The 24,926-nt window shown below is 39.8% G+C and overlaps 1 protein-coding gene across 1 annotated transcript; it reads right to left on the bottom strand.

The window, feature by feature from the left end:
* Positions 1 to 4,342: 4,342 nt before the first annotated feature.
* LOC148101007 (olfactory receptor 2K2-like) lies at positions 4,343 to 6,065 on the bottom strand. Its single transcript, XM_087846936.1, has 3 exons — positions 5,632 to 6,065; positions 5,069 to 5,295; positions 4,343 to 4,677 (listed from the first exon to the last, which is right to left on the bottom strand). Exons 1-3 carry the CDS (start codon positions 6,063 to 6,065, stop codon positions 4,343 to 4,345), a joined length of 996 nt encoding a protein of 331 aa, XP_087703062.1.
* Positions 6,066 to 24,926: the final 18,861 nt, after the last annotated feature.

Raw genomic sequence — 24,926 nt, 5'->3', positions numbered from 1 at the left:
TTTTTCCCACAACTTAGACATTCACATTACTCACACTCTCATAACACATACATATAGGATCTTGGGGGTGGGCACGCTACACGGAATCCAAATTACCATCAGGGTGTACACCTCACCCCTGGCGTCGTTGCCCACCTCTCAATTTTAAATACACGTAGACATTGAGGGCTAGCAGGAGGGGCTATGCGCTTACCTGCTGCTCTCTGGCAGGTAGCTCCATGCCCTCCTGGGTTTTAAATGCACCTTAGAACACACATACATCAACACTACAATGAGCGGGTGGAGGGAGGTTTGGAGTCTTCTCTCACCCCCATTCTCTGCGGCCTGCTGGAGCGGGGGGACTAGGAGGAGGAGTTGGCCATCCGACTGGGGTCCGGAATGTGGGACCTCCCTGCTGCTGCGGAGTCGGGGCGGTCTGCTTCTCCCCACCGCAGGGAAAAGGGTAACACCACCTGGGTCTGGGTGCACTTCCCCCTCCAGGGGCAAGCGTACCTAGACCCGGTTCGTAGAGTACGCTTGGGGAGTGTGATTGTGTGTACAGTGTCTCTCTATGTCTGTCTCCACGTTGGTTGAGTGTGGAGTGATTGCATATGAGAGCATGAGGGTGGGAATGGATGTTTGTATCTGTGTGTGCCTGTATGTCTGTGTCTATATGTCAGGTCGGGTATCAGACGCCACCTCTCTGAGGACATCTCAGGCCCTCCAAGGTTTGGAGGCCTATCTCCCCCCACCACTTCCCCTGCCGGGGGCGGACTCCCTCAGACATCGGTGCGTTGGTGGTTCTTTGTGTCCGGGGATGGGCGTCCAGGTACACACCAGCTCACTCCTTGGTGGCTGCTTATCGGGGCCTGGAGCCTGGGGCTCGCTCGGGCCACTTTGGAGGTGGGGTGCCCCCGGCCTCTCGGCCTGGGGCTCGGTCACTCAGACGCAGCTGGCTGCCGGCGGAGCTCACGGGCACGTCACTGCAACCCCCCGGCTTCTGCTCCGTGGCTGCTGAGTGACCCCTCATCTGGGACTCTCCTCAACTCTTTCTGGGACAGTGGCGCAGCTGCCCCTCTGTTGGTCTTCCTTGGTCTCTTGTGTTCTGAGGGCCTCTGGATGTCTGGAGTTTTGATCTCCCCACACCCTCTAGTAGATCATTACATGAAGGAACCTTTTAAAAACAAGCGTCCATGCTCACAGGTGTACACACGGGTGATCACACACACAAACTACACCCTTTTTGGCTCCTACCTCAAAGCACACTGTGCTGTCGATCTTACGTGCTGCACAATAATGTTTAATATTTAGTATTTACTGTTATATTCACATATATCATCGTGATGTTGTTTATTCTATTACTCTCGTTTTCTTCTGTTTGTTTTCTTTTTTCTTTCTCAACAGGTGATCCAGGTGATCGATATATGTATTTTTTTTTTCTGCTTATTCTGTTGGTTTTTGTTTTTTGCCCTTCTCCCCCGTCCCTCTTCTCAACTGTTTTTCTTTCCCTCTTTCTTTCTCCCTTTTCTTTCCCCCAGTCAAGTCTGTCCCGTATTCAGCAAGTGAAGATAAAATAAACACCAAAAGGTGAATCAAATAGACCATTACGGCAAAGCTGGGATTTTTCAGTGGTGCGACTAAAAAAAAATATTTGGTTGCACCTGTGTGACCAACTGCTCGGGTAGCAAAAAAAAGAAAAAAAAATCTGCAACCTTCCCTGTGGTCAACAACAGACACACATTATGCCCCTATCATGGACTAAACCAATCAGAGATAGTCAGGGGCGGGACCTCTCTGATTGGCCGTGGTCCAGTTGAAAGTGCAGGTGGAAGTGGGAGGTGAGTAGCTTGAATAAAGCGATATCAATTCATTAAATTCTGAATTGACTTTTAAATATAACTGTGTTTTGCCAGAAACGCCAGATTCTCAGATTAAAGCTGACAAAACCATTTCAACAACAACCAAGCAGCAAATGAGAGCAGGTCCACGGATTCCACACAAAGACGTAAACACAGACCCGACGCATCAGAATCAACTTTGTCTTTCTCCGCTTTCTCACCCAACGGCCCGTAGACGGACACGCTGTCGGAGCTTAGCGATTCTGATGCGTCCGGTCCGCGCTGTGTTTACGTCTTTTTGCGCTGATTCTGAGCTGCAGGTTTTGTCTCTCCAACCAAAATTCGCAGAGCCAGCAGCAAAAGAAGCAGCAAACTGCGCTTCACATTTGATCAATGTCGTCATGAATTTTGCTGTTTTGCTTCCACGACTATTAAAATCACACTTCATGCACAGCTCGCTCTCTCTCTCTCTCTGTACTTCAAGAACAGTTTCCCGTCTCCAATCTCTGTTTTCTGTATTATTCCTTCGCTTATTACCCACCAGTCTACCGTTGTTTACAGCGCTGTCTTTTTCTTTTCTTTTTCTTTTTTTCACTTAAATGACCTCGGACAAGAAAGCCTATTTTTTCTGTTGTTCAATACTGAAGAAATTTAAACTTTATATGCAGAACATTGTAGAATATTTTTAAGGTTATCTGCTATAAAAAGCCAGACCAGGAAAATCTCCTTCATGTTTTTCTGTGTTTTATTCTCAGTTACTTTCACACAAAGGCATCTGCTGTGATGTTCACAATTCTGATGAAGTCAGTACTGATAAATGATCAGAGTTATAATATTTCTGACTGTCTGAGGCTAAGTTGAATCGAATCGGGACTTTGAAAACCGGAATCAAATGGATTACAGAAATCAGTGATGATGCCCAGCCCTAGTGAGCAGCCTAGGCATGACAGAAGTGGATGTAGCTGTAATAGGAAAAGAACTATTGCTAACTTTTCTGTTAAGTTAAGGCCTGATCTGTCTGAAATTCATAGCCAGTGCTCTGACACGGTATCATCAATCTTTGAATGCTGAAAAAGCACAGTGTATCCAGAAAAACACATTATATTATATCAATTATTATAAAATTTGTGTGCGCCTAACTTTTGTGCCGGTACGCCTAACTTTTTAAAGTAACTTTTTAAAGTTAGGAGTATGCATTATTGCTTGGCACTTTATGTCAATTAATGGCAGTTACTTACATGCTGTATTACGTAGGGTAATTTATGGTTTGTAGGCAGTTATTTGCTGTTAGCATAGGCACTTGGTCATACCGCTTGTTAAGTAACTATTTTAGTTAGTTATATACATATATATATACACTGTATTTTGTTGTTACAGTTTCACACCTGCCATATAAAGCGAAGTCTAAACCCACACTGGCGTCAGTGACTTTTGTGTGGCGGTGTTTAACTCCTGGAAAGTAGAAAGTGGTTCTACGACGCCAGTACGAAGTCAACCACAAAACACACTTTTTAACAAAGAGCAGCGACTCTACACTTCCATATCATATTTTGTTGGATTTAACAGTCAGAGTGTTGAAACAAACCCAAGTTGACCTCTCTGACACAATCCCAGCAAAACCTGTTGAAAATTACACAAGTGCTTCATTGTAGATTCTCAGTTTCCATTTATTTTAATTCTGTGTGTACGCAGTGTGTCTGTATGGTACGCAGGGGACACTAATGGGAACAGGAAGGCTGCGCAGAGGGTAACTAACACATCCCAAAAAAGGATTGGCTGCTCTCTGCCACCCTGGAGGCCATTGCCAGATCCTCCTGTCTCAGGTAAACCAGGGCCCTCACAGATGAACCCGCCCACCACCCGTTTGACCCGCTGCTTTCTGGGCTGTGCCTCAGGTCAATCAGCTCCCACACCTCCAGACTCACTAACAGCTTCTTCCCCTTGGTCATTCAGACTGTTAACAAACACTATTCCCCCACACCCCGGCCCTGCCCACCCACGTCACCCATCTGATCCATGGTCAGGTTAACCCTACATGACTCTATTCAGACCAAGTCTTGTCTTTGCACTACTTCCAAGCACTTTGCTCTCCACTGTGTGCCTTTCTATGTTTTGTATGTGTATTCCTCTAGACTCTATATGTCTTTTCTGTTTGCTATTTATTCCTATTTATGTATTTTTTATACTCCTGCAGAGTGTAGCACCCAGAATTTCGTTGTACATGTACAATGACAATAAAGGGCTATTCTATTCTAAAGTAATTCACTTCCTTGAGGCATTAAGATATTCACTTTTTTTTTTCATAGATGTAGAAAGGAAGACAAATCAGGTCATTCATTCTGAAATTACAGGAGTTTGGGTCCATTCATCTTGACATTGATTCAATTTGGTATCATTTATCTATAAATCACAACAACAATTAATAAATACAAATTAATTATTAATATCAATAATATTAAAAACGTTGTTGGGCTTTGTTCTGCTCTTGTATGAGTATCCAGTATTTTTGGAACATTTACACTGCACTAGATTGTGAAGTGTTTAATGATGCTGCTGCGTAACTCTGTACTGACCAGTCCGTAGATAATGGGGTTGATGGCTGGTGGAACGACGATGAACAGAATGCTAAAGAATTTCTTCAGGTTATCAGACATTGAAGGAAACCTGTAACTCACAATTATGATCAATACGGCTATTTGGTAGAGCACGTACATGACGAGGTGAGAAGCACAGGTTTGAAAGGCCTTGCTGCGGATGCTGGTGTCGCTGCCGTGTTTTAGAGAGACGTGCAGGATCCTGATGTAGGAAAAAGCAAAGATAAGGAAGATCCCTGTACTCATAGTCCAGGTCATGGCCAGACCTACCGAATAAAAAGAAACAACTGTCCTTTCAATCAAGTATTACATGTCCCCATACCCATGTGGTTTAATTGTTCCCTCAGTTGAAATCTGTTTATATCTGGAAAAACCAGCTAATAAATGCTTGAGAACTCACTGTGGGGACAAGCTTTTCTTTAAAAAAAAACCATGACAACACAATCAGTTTAATTCCTTTCTCTAAAAATCCAACAAAACACAGAAGTTGCTTGTACAACAGTATAAAGTGGAGACTATGGTTTGCAATACTACACTCGTCCTTTTAACTATTGAGGGAGAGAAAAAAATGTTAAACTGTGAAACTAAGGCTATAAATCACTCTGATTTGAAGCTGATAAAATGTTCAATCATCTACTGCAAACACTTAGGACTGACCATAGATGTCACCGGCAGGTGTGGGAATGCAAGCCAGGCCTAGGATCCCCCGGTTGCTGCAGTAAACATGCAGAATGGCTCTGCCACACAACGGGACATTCATGTGGAAGCTGAAGAGCACAGCCACAAGCAGCAGAGCAAGCAACCAGGCCAGGGCGCAGCAGGAGTGCAGCCGAGCCGAGGTCATGATGGCGTGATACCTGAGAGGCTCACAGACTGCAATGTACCTGCACAGAGAAATCAAAGAGACATTTATACTAAAAGATATGTAGTAGCTTTTAATTTAGAAGTTTTGTTAATGAAAAAAAATATTTTAAAGTCTTTTCAAAATCCTGTAGTTTCTCATTTCTTTGGAAAAAACTTTTTCTTACAATTCTACAAACAAAAAGAAGATAAAAACAGAAGAAGAACAGATGAAAAGAACACAACGCTGACATACAGCTAAAGGTTGGAGACATAATCCATTATCAATTACATTCAAACATTCATTCAAGTGAAAGCAGCATCAAAAAGGAAAGTTTGATTTTCTTTTTTCTTTTACATTGAGCTGATAGTTTTATTACCTGTCGTAGGCCATCACACCCAGAATAGTCTGCATTGCTACCCCATATGTGTGCACAGAAAAGGCCTGGGCAATGGCTGGGATGTATGCAATCCTCTTCTGTCCCATCAAGAACTGCATCATGAGACCAGGCAGCACAGCTGTGGACCCCAAAAGATCACAGACTAGCAGGTGGCACACCATTACAAACATGGGTCTGTGCAGGTTCTTGTCAATAACAATTACGGATACTATGACACCATTGCCCAGCAACACCAACATGTAGGTAAACAGAGCCAGGAAGAACAGTAAAGGGCCAAACCCTGGAGGTATATAGAAGCCTTCAAGTTCAAACACAATCGGCTGTTTGAGAGGAATCGCCATTGTTAGGTTCTCCATCCACAGCAGCTCGTTTCTGCAAAACATATCAAAACCCAAGAAACAGGTACCACACATCAGACAAAGCTTTTAGAGTCATAGATACATGTTTTAGTAAAATGTAATAAAAGATTTTTTAAAAAGCTTTGAATTAATACACCACAAGATCTGGAATCAAAGAAGAGAATGACAGACAATGTCTAATGATCAAAAACTCGAAAAGCTTGAATTATACTTTTTTATCTTCCTATCCTTCTGCCTTCTCATCTGCGTGCTGAAGTTGCTCTGACTGTTTGAGGAAACTGTGCTGTGCTTTTATTAATTTGCAGATTGTTTCTCATTCATGTTTACCACTGAAACATCAGTCCCCATCCTGGATACAAGCAGGAGACCAACCAACAAGCTCTGTGCCTGAAGTGCCACAAACTGCAGTTCCTTGCATGGCTCCAGAATCTGTCACTCAAAGCTTCCATGTTAAAATATCCATCTATGCAATAGAAAGCAACATGTCATGAACCAGAGATTCATATAAAGCATAGGTGTCAAACTCTGGCCCGCGGGCCAAATTTGGCCCGCAGCCTAATTACATTTTGCCCACGAAGCCATACCAAATTACTATCAGAGCTGGCCTACTGGTATTATACAGCTAATATATATGTTGTTTAGTATTAAGCTTTGCTTGTTCCATATTCAGTTTTTCAGCAAAACGTGTTTGAGTCCATAAGAAAGGATTCATTCTTATATCTGGAAGAATAAATATATTTCAATAAATATTAACGTTAGCCCGCGACTTTGTTCCAGTTTTGAATTTTGGCCCACTGTGTATTTGAGTTTGACACCCCTGATATAAAGTTTTTGGACCCAAATGCAAACTCATAACATGCAAAGGACTATTTACAATAATTTATTTACACACAAACTTGAGCTCAGAATCACAACACAACTTCACATGACACGCATCGCCAGGGCAAGCGATCATCAGAGATGCTGCTGGAGAATGATTAGTGACGGGCAACAGAGGGAATGATGGAGCAGCATCTCTGCAACAAAGGAAAAAGGGGTTACTGGACAAGAAGGCAAGGAAATGGCTAAAGATGAGTACTGATTGTCGTGGAGTTGGTGGGAGTGTGTTATGTTCAGATTCAAGGCAGGTCCTGTTCCAGAGATTCCAGAGGGGGTCCAGGAGAGGCACGATGGGCAGGAGGGCAGGCAGATAAGCGGGATGAATATTGAAACCTTTGCTGTAGACAGACTTTAGAAGTGGAAGCAACCTGAACCGGCACTGGAAAGTAACAGGGCAGGAGGAGAATCCGAAGGAACTGAAAACAGGAGTAAGACACAAAGAGGCAACGGTAGACACGGGTGACATGAGCATATAGCTGAGAACAAAAGAGGCCTACACTGTAACAAAAGTCAGTAAAATATACAGCAAAACACCGTCAAATTCCAACGGTAATGGAGCGTAAAATCAAAAACTTCCTTTTACTGTATTAAATAGACTGAATAACTGTTAATTGTGAGACTGGATAAAACTTTGTTTTTTACTGTAATAAAATGTTGAAATTATAAATATTTTCTGTGAAAACAAATAAATATGCATACATTTTACAATTAAATATTGTAATGTTGAAAATGTCTGAAAAACTTAGATTTTACGGTATTATTTGAGTAAAACTACATCTTTTGGGGTTGTGCACATTGGAATTCACAGCATAAAGCTGTAGATTTTTAAGCAAACAAAAACATTCATTTTTACAGAAGCAAGATGTTAAAAAATAGGGTCCACCGTTATAATACAACCAGTAAATACCATTTAAAAAAAAAAAAAAAAAAAGCAAATATCAGCAGTGAAAGACAATAAAATTGATAGTGCTTTTTTTAATTTTAAAATTCAGATACTGATATACAGATTAAAAGTTAGGCCTGCAGTATATCATTGTTAACCTTCTGATAAAAAAAAAATCAACAGCAAAAGAAGATGTTAAAAATAAAGTTCATGGTTGTGAATAAAATTGATTTCAATAATCTTTTTTAATTATTATTTTAAAACAACTTTATGTTGTTGTGTTTCACGCCATATTATCAGACCACTTTAAGTGGGTCCGCCTTAAATTTTGAGTTTGTGTGATTGCTGTTGATTGGTAGCTAAACTGCTGGTAAACTGTGTACAGACGTTTTACGTTCGAATTGCAGAGAAAAAAAATTCTGGTAGCAACATTGTGCAGTATGAGCGAACCATTTCACCAAAAAAAGGGGAAGCAAGGCAAGACGTGGCTGCAGCGGTCTGCAGACGTGACTTCTGATCAAATTCGAACCTCCTAAAGAAACAAAGAGCGACATTACATTGCGGGATGACATCACCTGAAAATGACCAATAGCGCGGCGCGCTGCTGAGCTGTGTGCCAACCGCTCTTTTTTTCATGCAGGAGACTCAAGTTGGCTTCGCTAACGGACACAGTTTTGAACTGTATATTAGCGCCATTTATTGCTGCTTGGACCACAGCATCTTCGGAATTTGTAGACATCCTGGCAGCTTACAATTAGTTCGAGGTGAGGTGAGTACATGCAACTTCAAGTTATCTCTGTTATAAAAATCCACCAGCCCAGCGTTTATAGATAATTTTAGCAGTTCGTTTTTTATGAGTAAGGTTGTGAATTTAGTTAGCATTTGTGAGTTGAGTTAGCATTACTGTCGCCAGGGAAGCATTGCTCTGGATTAGTTTCTGTGTTTGGCGTGCTTAATTCGCTGGGGAGGAATTACCAAAGTACATGGAGTTATGTTAACCTGTAATTTCTGTGGTAAGGTAGTTCAGTCATCAAGGGGCTACGTGCTTCATTGTAAACTGCATCGGAATGAGCCACGTTGTTTCTTTCGGTGTATTGAAGCAGGCTGCAAGCAGACATACACCAGGTATGGCGCGTTTAAGGCTCATTTTTACCGAAGACACTCTGTCACTGGTGTGGCGGTGGTTTCTTCGTTTACATGTGCAATGGCGATGTGTGAATGTCAGTGTCAGAACTCTAAAGAGTTAATAGCTCATCTGAAGAGCCATATTGTGGAAGGACACGTGGTCACTTGTCCAGTAAGAGGATGCACAAATACCTTTAGAGTTAAATCATCTTTTACTGCTCACATGTCACGTAAACACAGAGTTTTCAGACAGCAGCATTGGTGTTTTATATATATGTCTGCATGTCAATCATCATCGGTTCCAACCACATCAGATGACTTTGTACCCTTGATTTCCGAGCCTGCTGCACAGTCTATTATAGATGAAGATAACATGGAAATGCCCCCTGAATTCTGTGATCTTTTTCTGAGAAACGTTTCACTATTCTACTTAAAATTGCAGGGTCAGTTTCTACTGCCTGCTTCAACCATACAGAACATTGTGGAGGAAATGCAGAACATACATGAGTTGGGACAGACATACAGTTTGGGTAAACTTGCATCACTGTTAAAAGATGACACATCATTATCAGAGGAGGACATCAACAAAGTGTGCGAGTCTGTCAAAAGCTATGATCTTTTTTCTGCATGTCATACCGGGCCATTGAGGACAGTGCACTCCAGAGCTCAGACCTTTAAAAAAGCCTTCAACTATGTGGAACCAAAGAAAATATTTTTAGGGAGAGATGAAAACAGAAAAGATAGGTTTGCCTATGATGTGCCTTTAAGAGAGACTTTGAGATGTCTGCTAGAGTCTGATCTGTGGTAGAAATCAGAAGAGCCCTCTACTGAGCCTCCTGCTGATGTTCTGTGTGACATAAGTGATAGTAAGCTGTTTAAATCAAATGATTTTTTTGGTCAAAACCCATCATGTCTCAAGCTAGTACTCTACCAGGATGCCTTTGAAGTCGTTAACCCTTTAGGCTCTGCAAGGACAAAACACAAGGTATTAGCTGTATATGCATCAGTGGCAAACTTGCCACTTCATGTACGCTCAGACACAGATCACATGTCTCTTGTCTTACTGTGCAGGGAGAAAGATTTTAAAGAGTTTGGTCATGCTAATGTGTTCTCTGAATTACTGGCAGACTTGAAAGAATTGGAGGACAGTGGGATTGTTGCATCAGATGAAACTAGAATGCAGAGGGGACAGCTGAAGGGCTGCTCAGAAGACGTGAAAGATATGATGCTCCTCCTCCTCTCCTATTTTTTTTTTTTTTTTTTTTTTTTTTTTTGCCTGTCCCATTTGGTTCTTTAGCCGTCAGAATTGTTGTCTGAAGACCAACAAGGATACCCAATGGATTTATTTTGCCAAATGGATCATCATGGCATTGCCGTATTGGTCCATTTGATCAACCTTTGTTTTTATTATTTATTTTATTTTATTTTCAATTGTTACAGACGGGACAGACATGAGTGAAGGATAGGAAAGGGAGAAAGAAAGAGGAAGGAAAAGAAAAACAGAAGGGGAGAGGGACAGTGAGAAAGGGGGGGAAAAAAAATATCTCCGGGATCACCTGTTGAGAGAAAAAGAATAGAAAACAAGCAAAAAAATAAAACAAAACAAAGCAACATACTATACACAACACCATCGCATTAATCTAGCTAAGTGTAAACAGCAGCAAATACAAAATATTGGTATTTCGATGAAAAAGAGGAGACCCTCTTCCACTATGTTGATGAAACATGTCTGGCAAAAGAAGTCCAAGTGGAAAGCCTGCCTGTGACACCATGTGTCATTGTTTGTGGTGAGTTGGAAATCAGCACAGTGTGCACAGAAGTGCACAGAACCTAAGCTAATGCAAGGATATGCTATATTAAAAGTCTGCACTTTCACTATTTTAAGACACGTTTGAATGGTAAAGGGGGTTTTACAGTTAATTCTTTTACACTTGTATTTCATTCCAAGGATCCTCCTGCTTTGCATCGAGACTGTTCATGCTCAGCATTGACCACAAAGTTGTAAATGACCAAATAACTGACTTCATCTCTGCAATCTGTCTGATGCTTGGTAGCTACTACTGCCTGAACATCCACTATCCCCTGAAACTTGGCTCCACACTTGAATTTCTTCAGAGGTAATTCTTTTACTTTTCCCTTGCCTTTCCTTTTCTTTTTTTTTTTTTCATTGTATAGTGTTTTATTATGGATTATTGTGTTTATCAAGGTGTTTCTTCAACATTAACCCAGAGAAGGGAACAAAAGTTGAAAAAACTAAGAAGACACTGCATGTGAACCCAAGAGTACTCACCCTCATCGCCGATCTCTCTGATCACGAGTGGCGAGAGACCGTTTAAAGACACTTTGAACAGATCGGTACAGTCAGCTTAACTGTACCTTGACTGGGAACTACTGTGTTGTTTATGTTTTCAGTTATCCCAGCTGATATTGAGTACTGTGCTCTTACCTGATTTCTGTTATCACGGGCATGCTTTTCAGAGGTTTTGACCATATATCTTTAAACAAAGGGATTGTTACTGAGAACTGTACTTTTGATGTTTCAGAGATGTTCTATATTCTATACAACAGAGTTTAAACTATTTGAATTTTGTATTGGCCTAATTAGCAAACAAGTTAAGTGTTGCACTGAACTGTTAACATTGAAATTTAAACAGCACTGTCTGTTACAAACATTACTTGACTTTAACTGTTATTATAGCATTTTGTAGCTGTACGTTTCTGCAAAAGTGATGTCACAAGCTTATGTGCTTGTTCAAATTCATGTTTTCCTGAAAATGGTTAATATACATTTGTTAGTTGACTTTAAGTGTAGAGCTTAAGCAGTTTTGGCTTTCTTTTTTCATAATGCCAGGAGAAGCTTTAGATGCTTGTTTTGCCTTTATTTGTTTAAAGCAATATATTTGACTAGCAGCAAGTGTGTGGAGGTCAAAATATGTTCAAGACAATAAAAATGTCAGTGAAGGACATCTGAAATTTTGTTGCAGTGGTTTTCTGATGCATGTGTTTTAAGGTTTAAGGGTGGTGGCACAGCTAAGACCCAAAAGTCTCTTTCAAGGTTAGTAAAGTAAACATTGTTATCAAGAAGATATTTTACACATTTCTTTGTCGTCTGTCTCTAAATCTTATTTTGTCTTTATTATGATTAAAAAGGTTTGTTTTGTTCCTGCCCTTTTCAGACACTGAATTTGAGCAGAAACCATAAGGATACTCAAAGGACCTGTGACTCTCAGGAAATGGTGAGATTTCAGGTCATAATCTTTTTTTCTTTTTTTTTCCATTAAATTCATTTTCCTTTTTCCCTTTACAATATTGCTGTTTTGTTTTTGTAAACAGCATCAAATGAGAGGGACAGATGAAACAGTTTCAAGACAATGGCAGGAAAAACATGCTGAAGATTGAAACAAACCTTGGCTGGAAATATTTGGTATGTGTTTTACCGTAAATCAAATTGTTGAAAAACATTCAGCTACACTGCAACACAGGGAAACTTGATTTGCACTTATTTTGTTACTTTAATTTCTTGTCTCATTATTTTTGTCAGTTATTATTGTTTATGGTGTATGCTCTTCTTGTTTTCTTTCTGAATGCAGAAGGTATCTAGTAGGGCTGGGTATCGTCACTGACTTCTAGAATCGATTCAATTCCGATTCACAAGGTCCCGAATCGATTCAATCCACGATTCGATTTAATTCGATTCGATTCAATTCGATTCGATTCGATTTGAATCTGGGAAATTTTGACAGTCAGAAATATTATAATTCAGATCAGTACATTTACATATTTTTGTATCTATAAAAAGGAAGCTGACACACACAAGACTTTATCAAAGGTGTGAGCGCCACAGCAGATGCCTTTGTGTCAAAGCAGCGGAAGATAAAACACAGAAAAACATGAAGGCGATTTTCCTGGCCTGGGATTTTATAAAAATATTCTGCAGTACATCAAAAACGAAAGAAAACCATTAATCAACACATGAACATTACCTCTGAAGTTACAGCGGTTTTATTAGAGACACGGCTAAGCGTTTTGCATTTTGCATAATTTTAAAAATTTTAAATTTGTTCAGTATTGAACGGCAGAAATTAGGTTTTCTTTTCGGAAGTAAGTAAAAGGAAAAAAAAAAAAGTCAGCCAACAGCGCTGTAAACAACGATAGACTTGTGCGTAACAAGAAAGCGAATAATGAAGAAAACGGATTTTTAGACGGGAAACTGTTGTTGAAGTACAGAGAGAGAGAGAGAGCTGTGCATCGTAGTCGAAGCAAAACAGTAAAAGTCAGAGTGAATACATGACGATGTTTATGTGAAGCGCGGTTTGGATCTTATCAATATTGTTTGGAGAGACATCAAACTAACAACTTTAGAATCAGCGCATAAAGGACATGAACACAAAGCGCGGACCCGCCGACGGAACCAGAATCAGAATCTGTCGGCTTCCAGCCCCGACTGTGAGAAAGCGATATCTAACTGATTCTGATCCGCGGGTCGCGCTGTGTGTTTACGTCTTTGTGCAGAATCTGTGTTCCTGCTCTCATTTACTGTCTTAGCTGTTTGGTGGTTGTTGAAATTTTGTGAGATTTCACCAGAGATTCTGTCATTTCGGGCAAAATAAATTTATATTAAAAAAATCGATTCAGGATTTTAATGAATCGATTTTACGTTATCCAAGCCAGAATCGATTTTAATTGATAAATAGATTATAATAACCCACCCCTAGTATCTAGCCAGTCCACAATGAAAGCTTCGTTGCACCCCATGAGTCTTCTGGCAGAAATGATGGCGCCTGTATTCTTTGGTTTCCCTAAACATCACACCCTGCCTGTTTATACGAGGCTCTTCAATTAAGTCTGCACCCAAAGATTCAATAAGAGGTAAGCAGTGGTATTATTCAAGTTTTGCTAAAGAAAGATGGACAGGAGACACTAATCTTAATCAGCCGAGCTCAGGTTCATGTCCAGGTGAGCAGTTTCATACGCTATAAAATGTAGAATGAATGATAGGTCTCATCACCATGCATTCAGCCATTAACTTCAAGTTCTCTGATAAATCAATAGGAAACTTAAATACGTTTTCCAACAAATTATGATTGTGATTAGGGCTGCGTTGTCTATGTAACACTTTTACATAAGTAGATTTAAAGGATAACTATTGCCAAAACGCAACCTGGGCTGTTTTTTTTTACTGTATTGATTTTGATGCGCTCAAATTTATGCCCCGGCCCCCTAGTATTCCCATTCACTGGCTATTGACCACAAAACAAAATCACGGTCAATCTCAAAAACGGCTCGTTTGTCGTAATTATGCTTTTAGATATATGCTTGTCTCGTTTACAGTTAAAAAAAAACATCCCAGGTTACATTTTGACAATAGCTATCCTTTAAGAATGTATATTTTACACTTAAGAAATCATTTATCATTAGATCTGTTTTTGGCAGCACGTTTTGTTAATTTCTGTGCATTTTGCTCAAGCACTGATCAAACTTTGTCCAATTTTTGCTGCAGAGGGGATCCTGCCAGTCCAAAGTGAACTCCTGATGGACATTGAAGTACTCCTGCAGAGCTTGTATCTTCGACACCATGCGCATTAGAAACTCCACTGAGTCCTTTCCTTCACCAAGGCAGGACCCAGTGACTCATTACTGTTGATAGGTCAGGGGCAGGTAATATTTTGTTTCATGTTTATTCATTCCTCCATGGATTACCAGCCATATATATGGACACATGCTGTATTCTCAAGATCTATGCTGTTTTGTAGGAATAGAGAAAATGATGTTTAGTCTGTTTTCAAATGGTATGTCAAATTTTCTCATTGTTTATCAGTAATATTCACTACCTTGGTTATATATGAGCATCTTTAGATTTTTCTATATTTAGCGGTTGCAAATGTAAAATGTACGGTAAACCATTTATGTTCCTCATATTGTACTGTATTTTTAGCGGTAAAATACCGGCAGCTGTGGTTGCCAGGAATTTACCATAAAATGTATCTGGTCAAAATAAAATGCTGTAATTTGTTATACAATTTCACTGTGTTTTTTACTGTCAAAGGTTTTAATAAGGTTTAACATATTTCTGCTATTTTTACAGTTATTTACAATAATAGGGTCTATCCTATTACTGTTAAATTAACAACAAATTACTGTAAATATTATCATATTATAACTTTTTTTTTACTGCAAATATCCGTAAAAAGCTATGGAAAGTTGCATTTTTTACATTAAATTACTGTATAATTGACAAATATATTTGTTTTTTTCTATCATGACTTTGGTAAAATAATATGTTGTCTACCTTAAAATTTAGGGTTACAAAACCAGTATACCGTATTGTCTTTTACAGAGTCCACATTTTTTTCACGGTATATTCATGCCAACCACAGCTGCCGGTATTTTACCGTAAATTTGACATTTTTTTTTTACAGTGTAGTTACCACCAAATGTAGCAGGATGAACTGGCAGCGTAGAAGGCAGCACTGATTTAACCCTCTGGGGTCGACGGATGCAAATCACATGACCAATTTAAGACAACACTGCAACAAGATGCAGTGACCCAGAGTCTCCATTTCACTTTGTGTTAAAGTGCAGACTTCAAACTACATACCGGTTTCAAATTGTGTTGATAGGCCATGTAACACCAGAGCTATTATGAAAAATGTAAGCTGTGTTTCTTCCTAAATACTATTGTCGCATTTCCCGCAGGAAAAAAAAAAAGCATTTTCTAAGGACAGCCCTAGCATACACTCTCTGCTATGCGTGTTAAAATGTATCATGTCAACCAATCAAAAATTATATGGCAACATGCATGGCTGGATTGGCCATCGGGCATACCAGGCATTTGCCTGGTATGCCCGATGGCAGCTGATGTGATTTTTCATTTTTATGGGCCGATGGTTTTTTTGTTTGTTTGTTTGTTGTTTTGTTTTTTTGTGTGGTATAAACAATGAAAGGTGGTGGATTGGCCAGATGCTGGCCGATGTGTAAAAATAACTCAGTTGTTTGCAGTGATGGGAATAACAGCGTTATTAATTGTGTTACTTTTTTCAGTAACGAGTAATCTAACTAATTACTATTCCTATCGTTACAACGCCGTTACTGTTACCAACAAGAAATTGCGGTTGCGTTACTATTTTTCAACAAACAGACGGTTGAAGCTGTGTTCAGCTTACCGCATCTTATATCAGTTGCAGGGAAGTATCTGTAAGTAGTCTGGGCGCTACACCTTTAAGCAGCTGCGCTCCCGCGGACGGTGATCACTTTCTGGCCAACGATCACTTTTTGGCACAACACCTGGAGCTCAGGGGGCAAAACAATCACATGAGTGCTTTTGTTTGACTGAGGAAGAATAAAGTAGTCGTGGTAAGCCAATCACATGACCACTTAAAGACAAAGCAACAAGGTGACATATACCAGTTTATAAATTGTCTGTATTGGCCACGTAAAACCAGAGTCATGATAAACAATATATACGCAGCAAAAACAGGCGTTCCGTATTTGTGGAAAAATGTAACATGCTGACCAATCAAAAAATGATATGGCAACATGACATTTGGTTGTTTAGGAAGAGGGGGAAGTTTTAGGAGTGACGGCGAGAGAGAGACAGCAGAAAAAGAGAGAGCGTGTTTGGAATGTGTAGTTAGTGTGTAGCTTGGTGTTGTGTGTCAGAACAATGAGGCGACTGCTGTCTCCAGGTAGAAACAGCAGTGACACACCTGCTGCTGTCAGACCTGCAGGTATCAGGCTGTGATGTTTCCTTTATGGTGGACAGAAATATTTGGAGTGGCACAAATAATTTGTGGCATCTTGTTGAACAACAGCTGATTGTTCTGTAAATAGTTTGAAATGGTTATTAAAAAGGGGTAAAAGGTAAATGGCTGCAAATAACTTTGTTGTTTGCAAAACTTGTGCATAAGATTTTAAAATTGACAATTTATATTTGCATTCAAAGTTATGAAATATGATTCATTAAACATCTTTATGGTTGTTACAGTAAAAATATAACTTTTTCTACTCAGATTTTGTTTTTTTCTGATTTTAGATCAATTGTGTTAATACAGTTTGTCAAAATGAAATCATAACTGTAAATTCAGACACGTGAGGCTGTGCTGAAAAGAATGATACCAAACAAGACAAATAAATAGTTTTTAAAGGTGAAATGTGGAGGAAACATCAAAAGTAGTCAAAAATGGCCGATTATACCCGGGACCCCAGAGGGTTCAACATTTTTTAAAGTAACACAATAGTTACTTTTGAAGTAATTAATTAGAATCTTGTAACTCAGTTACTAACTCAGTTACTTTTTTGAAGAAGTAACTAGTAACTATAATTAATTACTTTTTCAAAGTAACTTGCCCAACACGGTTTGGTGCTGGCTTCTGCAGAGGCCAGCAGTTTGAAGCTTTTTGAAACAGGAGCCAAAAGCAGATGAATGGAGAGGCAAGCCTTTGATGAGCATGAAAACTATGAATCACTACGACAGACTATGGTGAGGATAACAGACATCCTGACAATACACACTGACTAAATACACACAAGGATGATTAGGGGGAGTGAAAACGTATGAGGAAACAGCTGATACACATGAATGACGGGACAGGGGAAGTGAAACTGTGGCGTGGGTGTGGTCTCTGGCCGGCTGCAGAGGAGGGTGACGCAATGAACTCCCGAAGCGGCGCAGGGGCGGGGTGAACAGGTGTGCTGGAATGTGAATGTGATTGTGACTCTTTATATGTTCACAGTGACTGTCGGAGGGGAAGGAGAGCGGACAGCGGAGCGGGAGTGTCTATGTTTGATAGGTTTGTAGCTTAAACCTATTCGCTGGAACGTTGAAGACAATATAATTACACAGCAAAGCAATACACGAGTAGGCAAAGTTCTTCATGTTTCTCGTGCACGGGAGAGAACCGGACAAACGCCGTTCCTTCGCTTGACCCCAGTTGCTCTCGTCCGGACTATCAAGGATCAAACCTCTGCCAATCTACAACTAATTATAAAACTCTAAGCATATATAAGTAGATATTTCTAAGCATAAATGACAACCAACAATACAAAACCTAACAATGTTCCATTGTAAAACCACACTAAAACTGAATGTCAAAATAAAGAATAAAGTAAATAAAGTGCTGTCACCACGTCCGTGTCTTGTACGTGTGTAAAGGGTCCAACTTCACAGAAACTAAATACAATGAACAAAGAACACAAGATTCCTTCAAAATAAAACAGGAAACATGGAGAAAAATACAAAAAAACAGCGAAATAAAACTAAAATGTGCACAACACTGCGTCGCAGACCCAGTACCATGACATTTTTTGTCTGAATTTGTTAGGGTGCCTGGGTCATCAACCCAGAGTTTTCAGTTTTGCGTTATTATTGAACTTATTTTTTATATTATTTATCATTTCTAGCAACAACAATACAACAGCCCTGTAGTTCTGCTATGACCACCTCCTAATACTTCTAGCCCTCCAGTTGTGGTCACCCCACAACTGAACACTGACAGGAAGGCTAGTGGTCACAGGCTCCTTCTTCACAACAGGCATATGGCGGGGGTTGAGGTGAATCAGGTTATGAGGAGGAGGAGGAACTGTATGCATCCCTGACATTAGCATACAGTAGGTCTAAAATTCTCTCCCCCCTGGTGGGACAGACCACATACTGTGTGAAAGTTGGCAGTGTAGTGTCCAAAGTGACATGGTTGAAGTTACCCAAGATAGCAATGGAGACACTTTGGTGCTGAGTCTGTAACCGGGCTATAGCAGAGTAAAAACACTGTGACAGCACTAGAAAGAGGTAACCAATACTTTTAACCATTTCTGGATGTCTCACTGTGTTTTTTGGAGCACTGTCTGTTCCCCTTATTTGTTTTTTGTTTTTGTTTTTGTTTAGTTTTTTTTGGGTGGGGGTTGTTTTTGCTTTGTTTTATTTTATTTATCTATATAATTTTTTTTCCTGCAATAATATCTGAATGATCTACATGGGAGAGTATGTATAACTATATCTATGGGTTTCCCCGACACTGTTCATATACGATGTACATGCATTATTATTATACACTCAATTTTTTTTCAATTAATTTCCTCCTCTATTTTATTGGACCTCTCACTTCCTGTTGGTTAAAATGTTGTTGGAAAAGCAATAAATAAATCTTTAAGAAAAAAAAAATTCTCAATGCAAAAGTTTTGACAACTGGCTACTGTTTGAGATTTAGAAAGCTCAGTTGTCAAAGTTTTCTTTGTTGTATGTGTAAGACCTGTAATTCCCTGGATCATCATTACTGCCTACTGTGTTATCCTCTGGGAACTATTAACGACCTACATTCTCTCTCCCGGAGGGCTAATTACCACCAAAAGCTGTTAATAAGTGCTACATTAAGAAGCAGCCCACAGGGGACGTCATCAATAATTACCTTTGTTTCAAAAACATTAACCCTTATTACTAGCTGTAACAATTGGCAACTGGCAGAGTACTCCCTCAGCTCCAAACATGCATGGGTTAAGACAACAAAGTTACAGCAAAGTTTAATCACTGAGAACAAGAGGCTTTGTTTGATTGAAGAAAAACTTTTTCTTTTAAGAGTGCTATGTTTCATAATTTTTGGAGGAAGAAAAACTAGTTAAAAGATAAATAGTGAAGTAAAATACAGATACAGTTAGGTACAGTTATCGTTATTTTGTTTTTGTTTTTTTACCTGTTTACTGAAACATATTCCAATCAAAGCTGTATAATGGATCCGGACATAAGTGTAGACTCTTAGCTTTCATTTAAGGGTATCCACATTCAAATTGAATGATTCTGTTGTTATGTCATTATCAATTAAGCAGATGCTTGCATTTGGAAGATTTTGCTGCGAACAGACAACGTGTGGTCTACAGTTCCATGGTGGCAAAGCAAGCCATCCTTAAACTGCGAAAAGAGGAAAGAAAAAAAAAGATCAGAAAGCTTGAGCTACAATATAAGGCGTGGCAAAATCTACAGTTTGGTACATCCTGACAAAGAAAGAAAGCACTGGTGAACTCAGCAACACAAAAAGTCCTAGGCGTCCACCAACAAGAACTGTGGTGGATGATCACAGATTCATTTCCATGGTAAAAAGAAACCCCTTCACAACAGCCAACCAAGTGAACAGCGCTCTCCAGGAGGTAGGAGTATTGGTATCCATAAAGAGAACACAGAAGGTTCACTGCAAGGTGCAAGTCACTCATAAGCCTCAAGAATAGAAAGGTCAGATACGATTTTGCTAAAAAAAAAAAAAATCTAAAAAACCCAGCAAAGTTCTGGAAAAATATTCTTTGGACAGATGAAACCAAGATCAACCAAGTATGGAGAAGGCGAGGCAAACAACATGAAAAAACGACGTTTTCAAATTAATCCACTTTGGAGAGCTTTTTCAAAAAGCTCAGTTTTCCCTGACCAAAAACGCCATCTCAGTGTGGAAGGAAGGGGCCCAGTCTGGATCGCATTCCTGCATTTTGTAGGCTGGTTTTCCTACAAAACACAACAAACATTAGCCCGCAAAGCCACAGTGAACAAAGCAGCATAGCAACGAATTCAATTCAAGCTGAGACTGAAGAAGTCACTTGGATGAGTGACGAAACGTTTCTCCCAGAAAACGCTACGTCCAGATGAACAGAATCAACTTTTTGCAGATTTACTTTCCTGGATGATTGAGATGCACCAAGACGATCAAAATACAGTTTAGTAAGTAGGAACAGCATAACAGTCTGATGTAGACGACAGGGCATTCGACCCCTTTACCTGCTCAGACAAAATGGCCCCCAACCCTCTGTTTGAGGCATTTGTTTGCTGAATGACAAGGAGTAAAGAGTTAGGTGTGTAGAGCGGGGTTTCCCCACTGAAAGCCTTCTTTACCTGCACATATGCCGTCTGGCACTGGACCAGATCTTTCAGGTTAGGTCAGTTAAGGGGCTCGTCAGCTCTGCAAAGTCCAGCACAAACAAGAGGTAATAATCAGCAGTGTTGGGCAAGTTACTTACTTAGTAAGTAAGTACTAAGAAAAAGTACTTAGTAATAATTACTAGTTACTTCACAATTAATCTAAAATCAGACAAAAAACATAAAATCCAAGTAGAAAAAAGTTGTATTTTTTTACTGTAACAACCACAAACATGTTCAATAAATCATTTTCATAACTTGCTATTCAGATATAAACTGTAAATTAAAAAAACAAACCTATGAACAAGTTTATAACTTAAGTTATTTGCAGCTATTGACCTAAAAATGCTGCCAACGTGTTTTTTTTTTTAACCATTTTAAACTATTTACAGAATAATCCATTCAATTCAATTTGTTTTGTACGTCACCAAATCACAACAACAGTCACCTCACGGTGCTTTATATTGTAAGGTAGACCATATAATAATACATACAGAGGAAAAAAACAACAACAATCATATGACCCCCTATGAGCAGCACTTTGGCGACAGTGGGAAGGAAAAACTCCCTTTTAACAGGAAGAAACCTCCAGCAGAACCAGGCTCAGGGAGGGGCGGCCATCTGCTGTGATTGGTTGGGGTGAGAGAAGGAAGACAGGATAAAGACATGCTGTGGAAGATCAGATATGATTCAACACAGAGAGGTCTGTTAATACATAGTGAGTGAGAAAGGTGACTGGAAAGGAAAAACTCAATGCATCATGGGAATCCCCCGGCAGCCTACATCTATTGCAGCATAACTAAGGGAGGATTCAGGGTCACCTGGTCCAGCCCTAACTATATGCTTTAGCAAAAAGGAAAGTTTGAAGCCTAATCTTGAAAGTAGAGATAGTGTCTGTCTCCTGAATCCAAACTGGAAGCTGGTTCCACAGAAGAGGGGCCTGAAAACTGAAGGCTCTGCCTCCCATTCTACTTTTAAATACTCTAGGAACAACAAGTAGGCCTGCAGAGCGAGAGCGAAGTGCTCTAATAGGGTGATATGGTACTACAAGGTCATTAAGATAAGATGGGGCCTGATTATTTAAGACCTTGTATGTGAGCAGCAGGATTTTGAATTCTGGATTTAACAGGAAGCCAAAACAGGAGAAATCTGCTCTCTCTTTCTAGTCCCTGTCAGGACTCTTGCTGCAGCATTTTGGATTAGCTGAAGGCTTCTCAGTGAGTTTTTAGGACTTCCTGATAATAATGAATTACAGTAGTCCAGCCTGGAAGTAATAAATGCATGAACTAGTTTTTCAGCGTCACTCTGAGACAGGATATTTCTAACTTTAGAGATGTTGGGCAAACACAGATGAACAACACAAACACCACTGTGCACTGTAACAGGAACATGAAGTAATACTGTTAGGATGCCTGGGTCGTTGACCCAGAAGTTTGAGTTTATTATATTATTTATCATTTCTAGTCTTTGGTTTCTTTGTCTGTGTTCTGTCTTATGGTTTACGTCTCGGTTCCCTCTGTTGTAGTGCCTGCGTCTGTGTTGTTTCCTGTTTTATTTTGAAGGTCCATGTCTGATGTTAATGTATCTGGTTTTGCTTCCCCTGTTTCGTTAGGCCTGATTTGCCCCAGCTGTGTTTCCCTCCTGTTACTCATTCCCTGATTGCTCCCTCTGTGTATTTAAGCCCTGTGTTTCTCTGTGATCTACCCTTGTGCCATGCGGTGTGTTCTGTCAGTCTTCCTGTGTAAGTTTATTTTGATATCCAGTTATGTTACATTTGAGTTTAGCATTAAAGCTGTTTTGTAGTGATGGTGAGCTGAAGCCTCATGATGAACTGAAGCTTTCCACCCAATTGGTCGACTCATGGTTCGAAGCATTGTGATGATTCATTTGCTCTACTGCGCCATCAAGTGGACAATTCAAGTGAAGCGGGCTCTGTGATTATAATGATGTGTAAACCTCTAAACTGAATAAATAAATTGTTTTCTTGGTTATTTATCCCGAATATTGTCTCAGTATGTGTGATACAAAAGAGAAAGTGGAAACTATCAGGACAGAGTTTTGGTATGATTGTGTAACTGTTAGCCTCAGACAGTCAGTCAATAGTATAATTCAGATCATAGATCAGTACATTTTCATATTTTTATAACTATAAAAAGAAAGCTGACACTTTCGAGACTTTATCTAATGTGTAAGCATCACAGCAGATGCCTTAGATTAGAATCAGTGAGCTGTCGGCTTTCAGCCCCGACCGTGTCCGTGCTGTCTGAGAAAGGCGACATCTCACTGATTCTGACGCGTCAGCGCTTTGTGTTTATGTCTTTGTGCAGAATCGGTGTACCTGCTCTCATTTATTGTTTTAGCTGTTTGGTGGTGGTTGAAATGTAGTAATATTTATATTAAAAATCGATTCAGGATTTTAATGAATCGATATCACGTTATCCAAGCTAGAATCGATTTTAATCGATAATCAAAACCCGCTAGTACCTGTGTAATCATGCTTATGTACATCTGGATAATGACACAAACTAGTATTTGGCGCTTCACTTTTTAATAAACTAAAAGACAGAAATCAGATTATAGGATCTGTAGTGTTGTTTATTTATATTATGGTGCTTATCATTTGTGATATTTATTACTGTGTGCATACTTTATTAGGAGAGATAACATAAAATAAAAAATCTCTTCCTTCCTGGTTCCATCGAAGAAAAAATGCTCAAGTAACTATGTAACACGTACGTAATCCAATTCCACAACACAGTGTGATGGAAATCAGCTGTTTTTCTGCCCATTTTATTTCGAATCTGGTGCGAACCGGTGAACCAGTCCCTGAATCAGTCACGTGGTACGGACTGCCCGCGAGGCCTCGAACGTCACTGCATACGTAATCAAAGCAAACCTCGATACGCGCTTCACAGAAACGCCCCCGAGATTACCCGACACACGATTCGACACTTCGACACACAGGACACATCACTACTGTTTTGAGTTCAAGTTTTGCCTCAGAGTGTCTGCACCTTGGGTCCTTTTCCTGCCTGCACACAGCCGTTTCATAACAAATACAATACCACAGAGGATGAGAACTAAGGAGTCCAGCCTAAGTGAAAACCCGAATTTCCTTTTAATGTGTATTGATGGTTGTTCTGAGTTGTCGGTTTGTGTTTGTTTTCATGAATATAATTTAAAAAAATAATTCACCCACTTGAACACTGTAGTGCAGGGCCTGGCTGCTTGTAACTCTACTCTTTCACCCAAATCTAGTAAATTTTTAAAATAAAAAAACCCAAATAACAACAACAACTCGGTAGTGAGTAAACTAACCCTGATCTTTCAAAAAGCACAATCTAAAACCAGAGAGTGACATCACAGTGACCAGTTTATCTTTTTATACAACTGTTTTAATGGTTTATGTTCCTCCATCTTTATTAAATATCCACCTTTTTGGTCAGCTCATCAGCAGAGTTTTCAAAGTGTGGCTCACAGGCTAAAGCTGACCTTTGGTGATCTTAGGACAGCAGGAAGTAACTGTAGATCATTCATCCATTCATTGTCTGTGAAGGTTCTCAGTCATCCAGGTCATCGTAGTCTAAGGAGCTTGGAAAGAAAAGCGTTCTTTCCAAGCTCACTCCTCAGTCTGAACCTACACAACTCAGAGAAGAAAACACACCTGAGGACAGTCAAGAAAAATGGGTGAAGAACTTTTCAGACCGGAATCTCACTGAACCTGAAAAGAAAGTATTAGCCAAAGGACTCAATTTTGCCATTTCTCTGCAACAGTTGCCCATAGTGGACCTCATCACAGCCACAGAATCTGCCATACGGATTAATAAATTACCACAGACAGAAGCAGAGCAAATCCGTATGAAAGTCTCAGCCACCCTCTCCAGTGCCAAAGTCCCTCCATCCAACCTCACAATACAAGAAAAGAAGGCCGTCGCTTCCCTGAGCAAAGACCACAACATCACTGTTTTACCAGCGGATAAGGGAAGATGCACCGTGGTCCTAAACACTACAGATTACCACACAAAGATCACCACTCTCCTCAGTGACAACAATACCTACGAAGCCTTAAAGCGAGACCCCACAAGCAGCTACAAAAAGAAAGTTATAGCTTGCCTTCAAGACCTTGAAAAGGATGAAATCA

This window comes from Neolamprologus brichardi, chromosome 10, assembly GCF_056152115.1.
Source record: "Neolamprologus brichardi isolate AB-2024 chromosome 10, ASM5615211v1, whole genome shotgun sequence".
NCBI lineage: Eukaryota > Metazoa > Chordata > Actinopteri > Cichliformes > Cichlidae > Neolamprologus > Neolamprologus brichardi.
The sequence above is the reverse complement of the archived record's forward strand: the minus strand, read 5'-3'. Positions and strand labels throughout refer to the sequence as shown.

Coding starts and splice junctions, on each gene's coding strand:
- LOC148101007 (XM_087846936.1), bottom strand. CDS start 6,065: ATGTGTGGTACCTGTTTCTTGGGTTTTGATATGTTTTGCAGAAACGAG. Junction 5,296..5,631: donor GGTGTGATGGCCTACGACAG/GTAATAAAACTA, acceptor TTCTCTGTGCAG/GTACATTGCAGTCTGTGAGC. Junction 4,678..5,068: donor ACCTGCCGGTGACATCTATG/GTCAGTCCTAAG, acceptor TTTATTCGGTAG/GTCTGGCCATGACCTGGACT.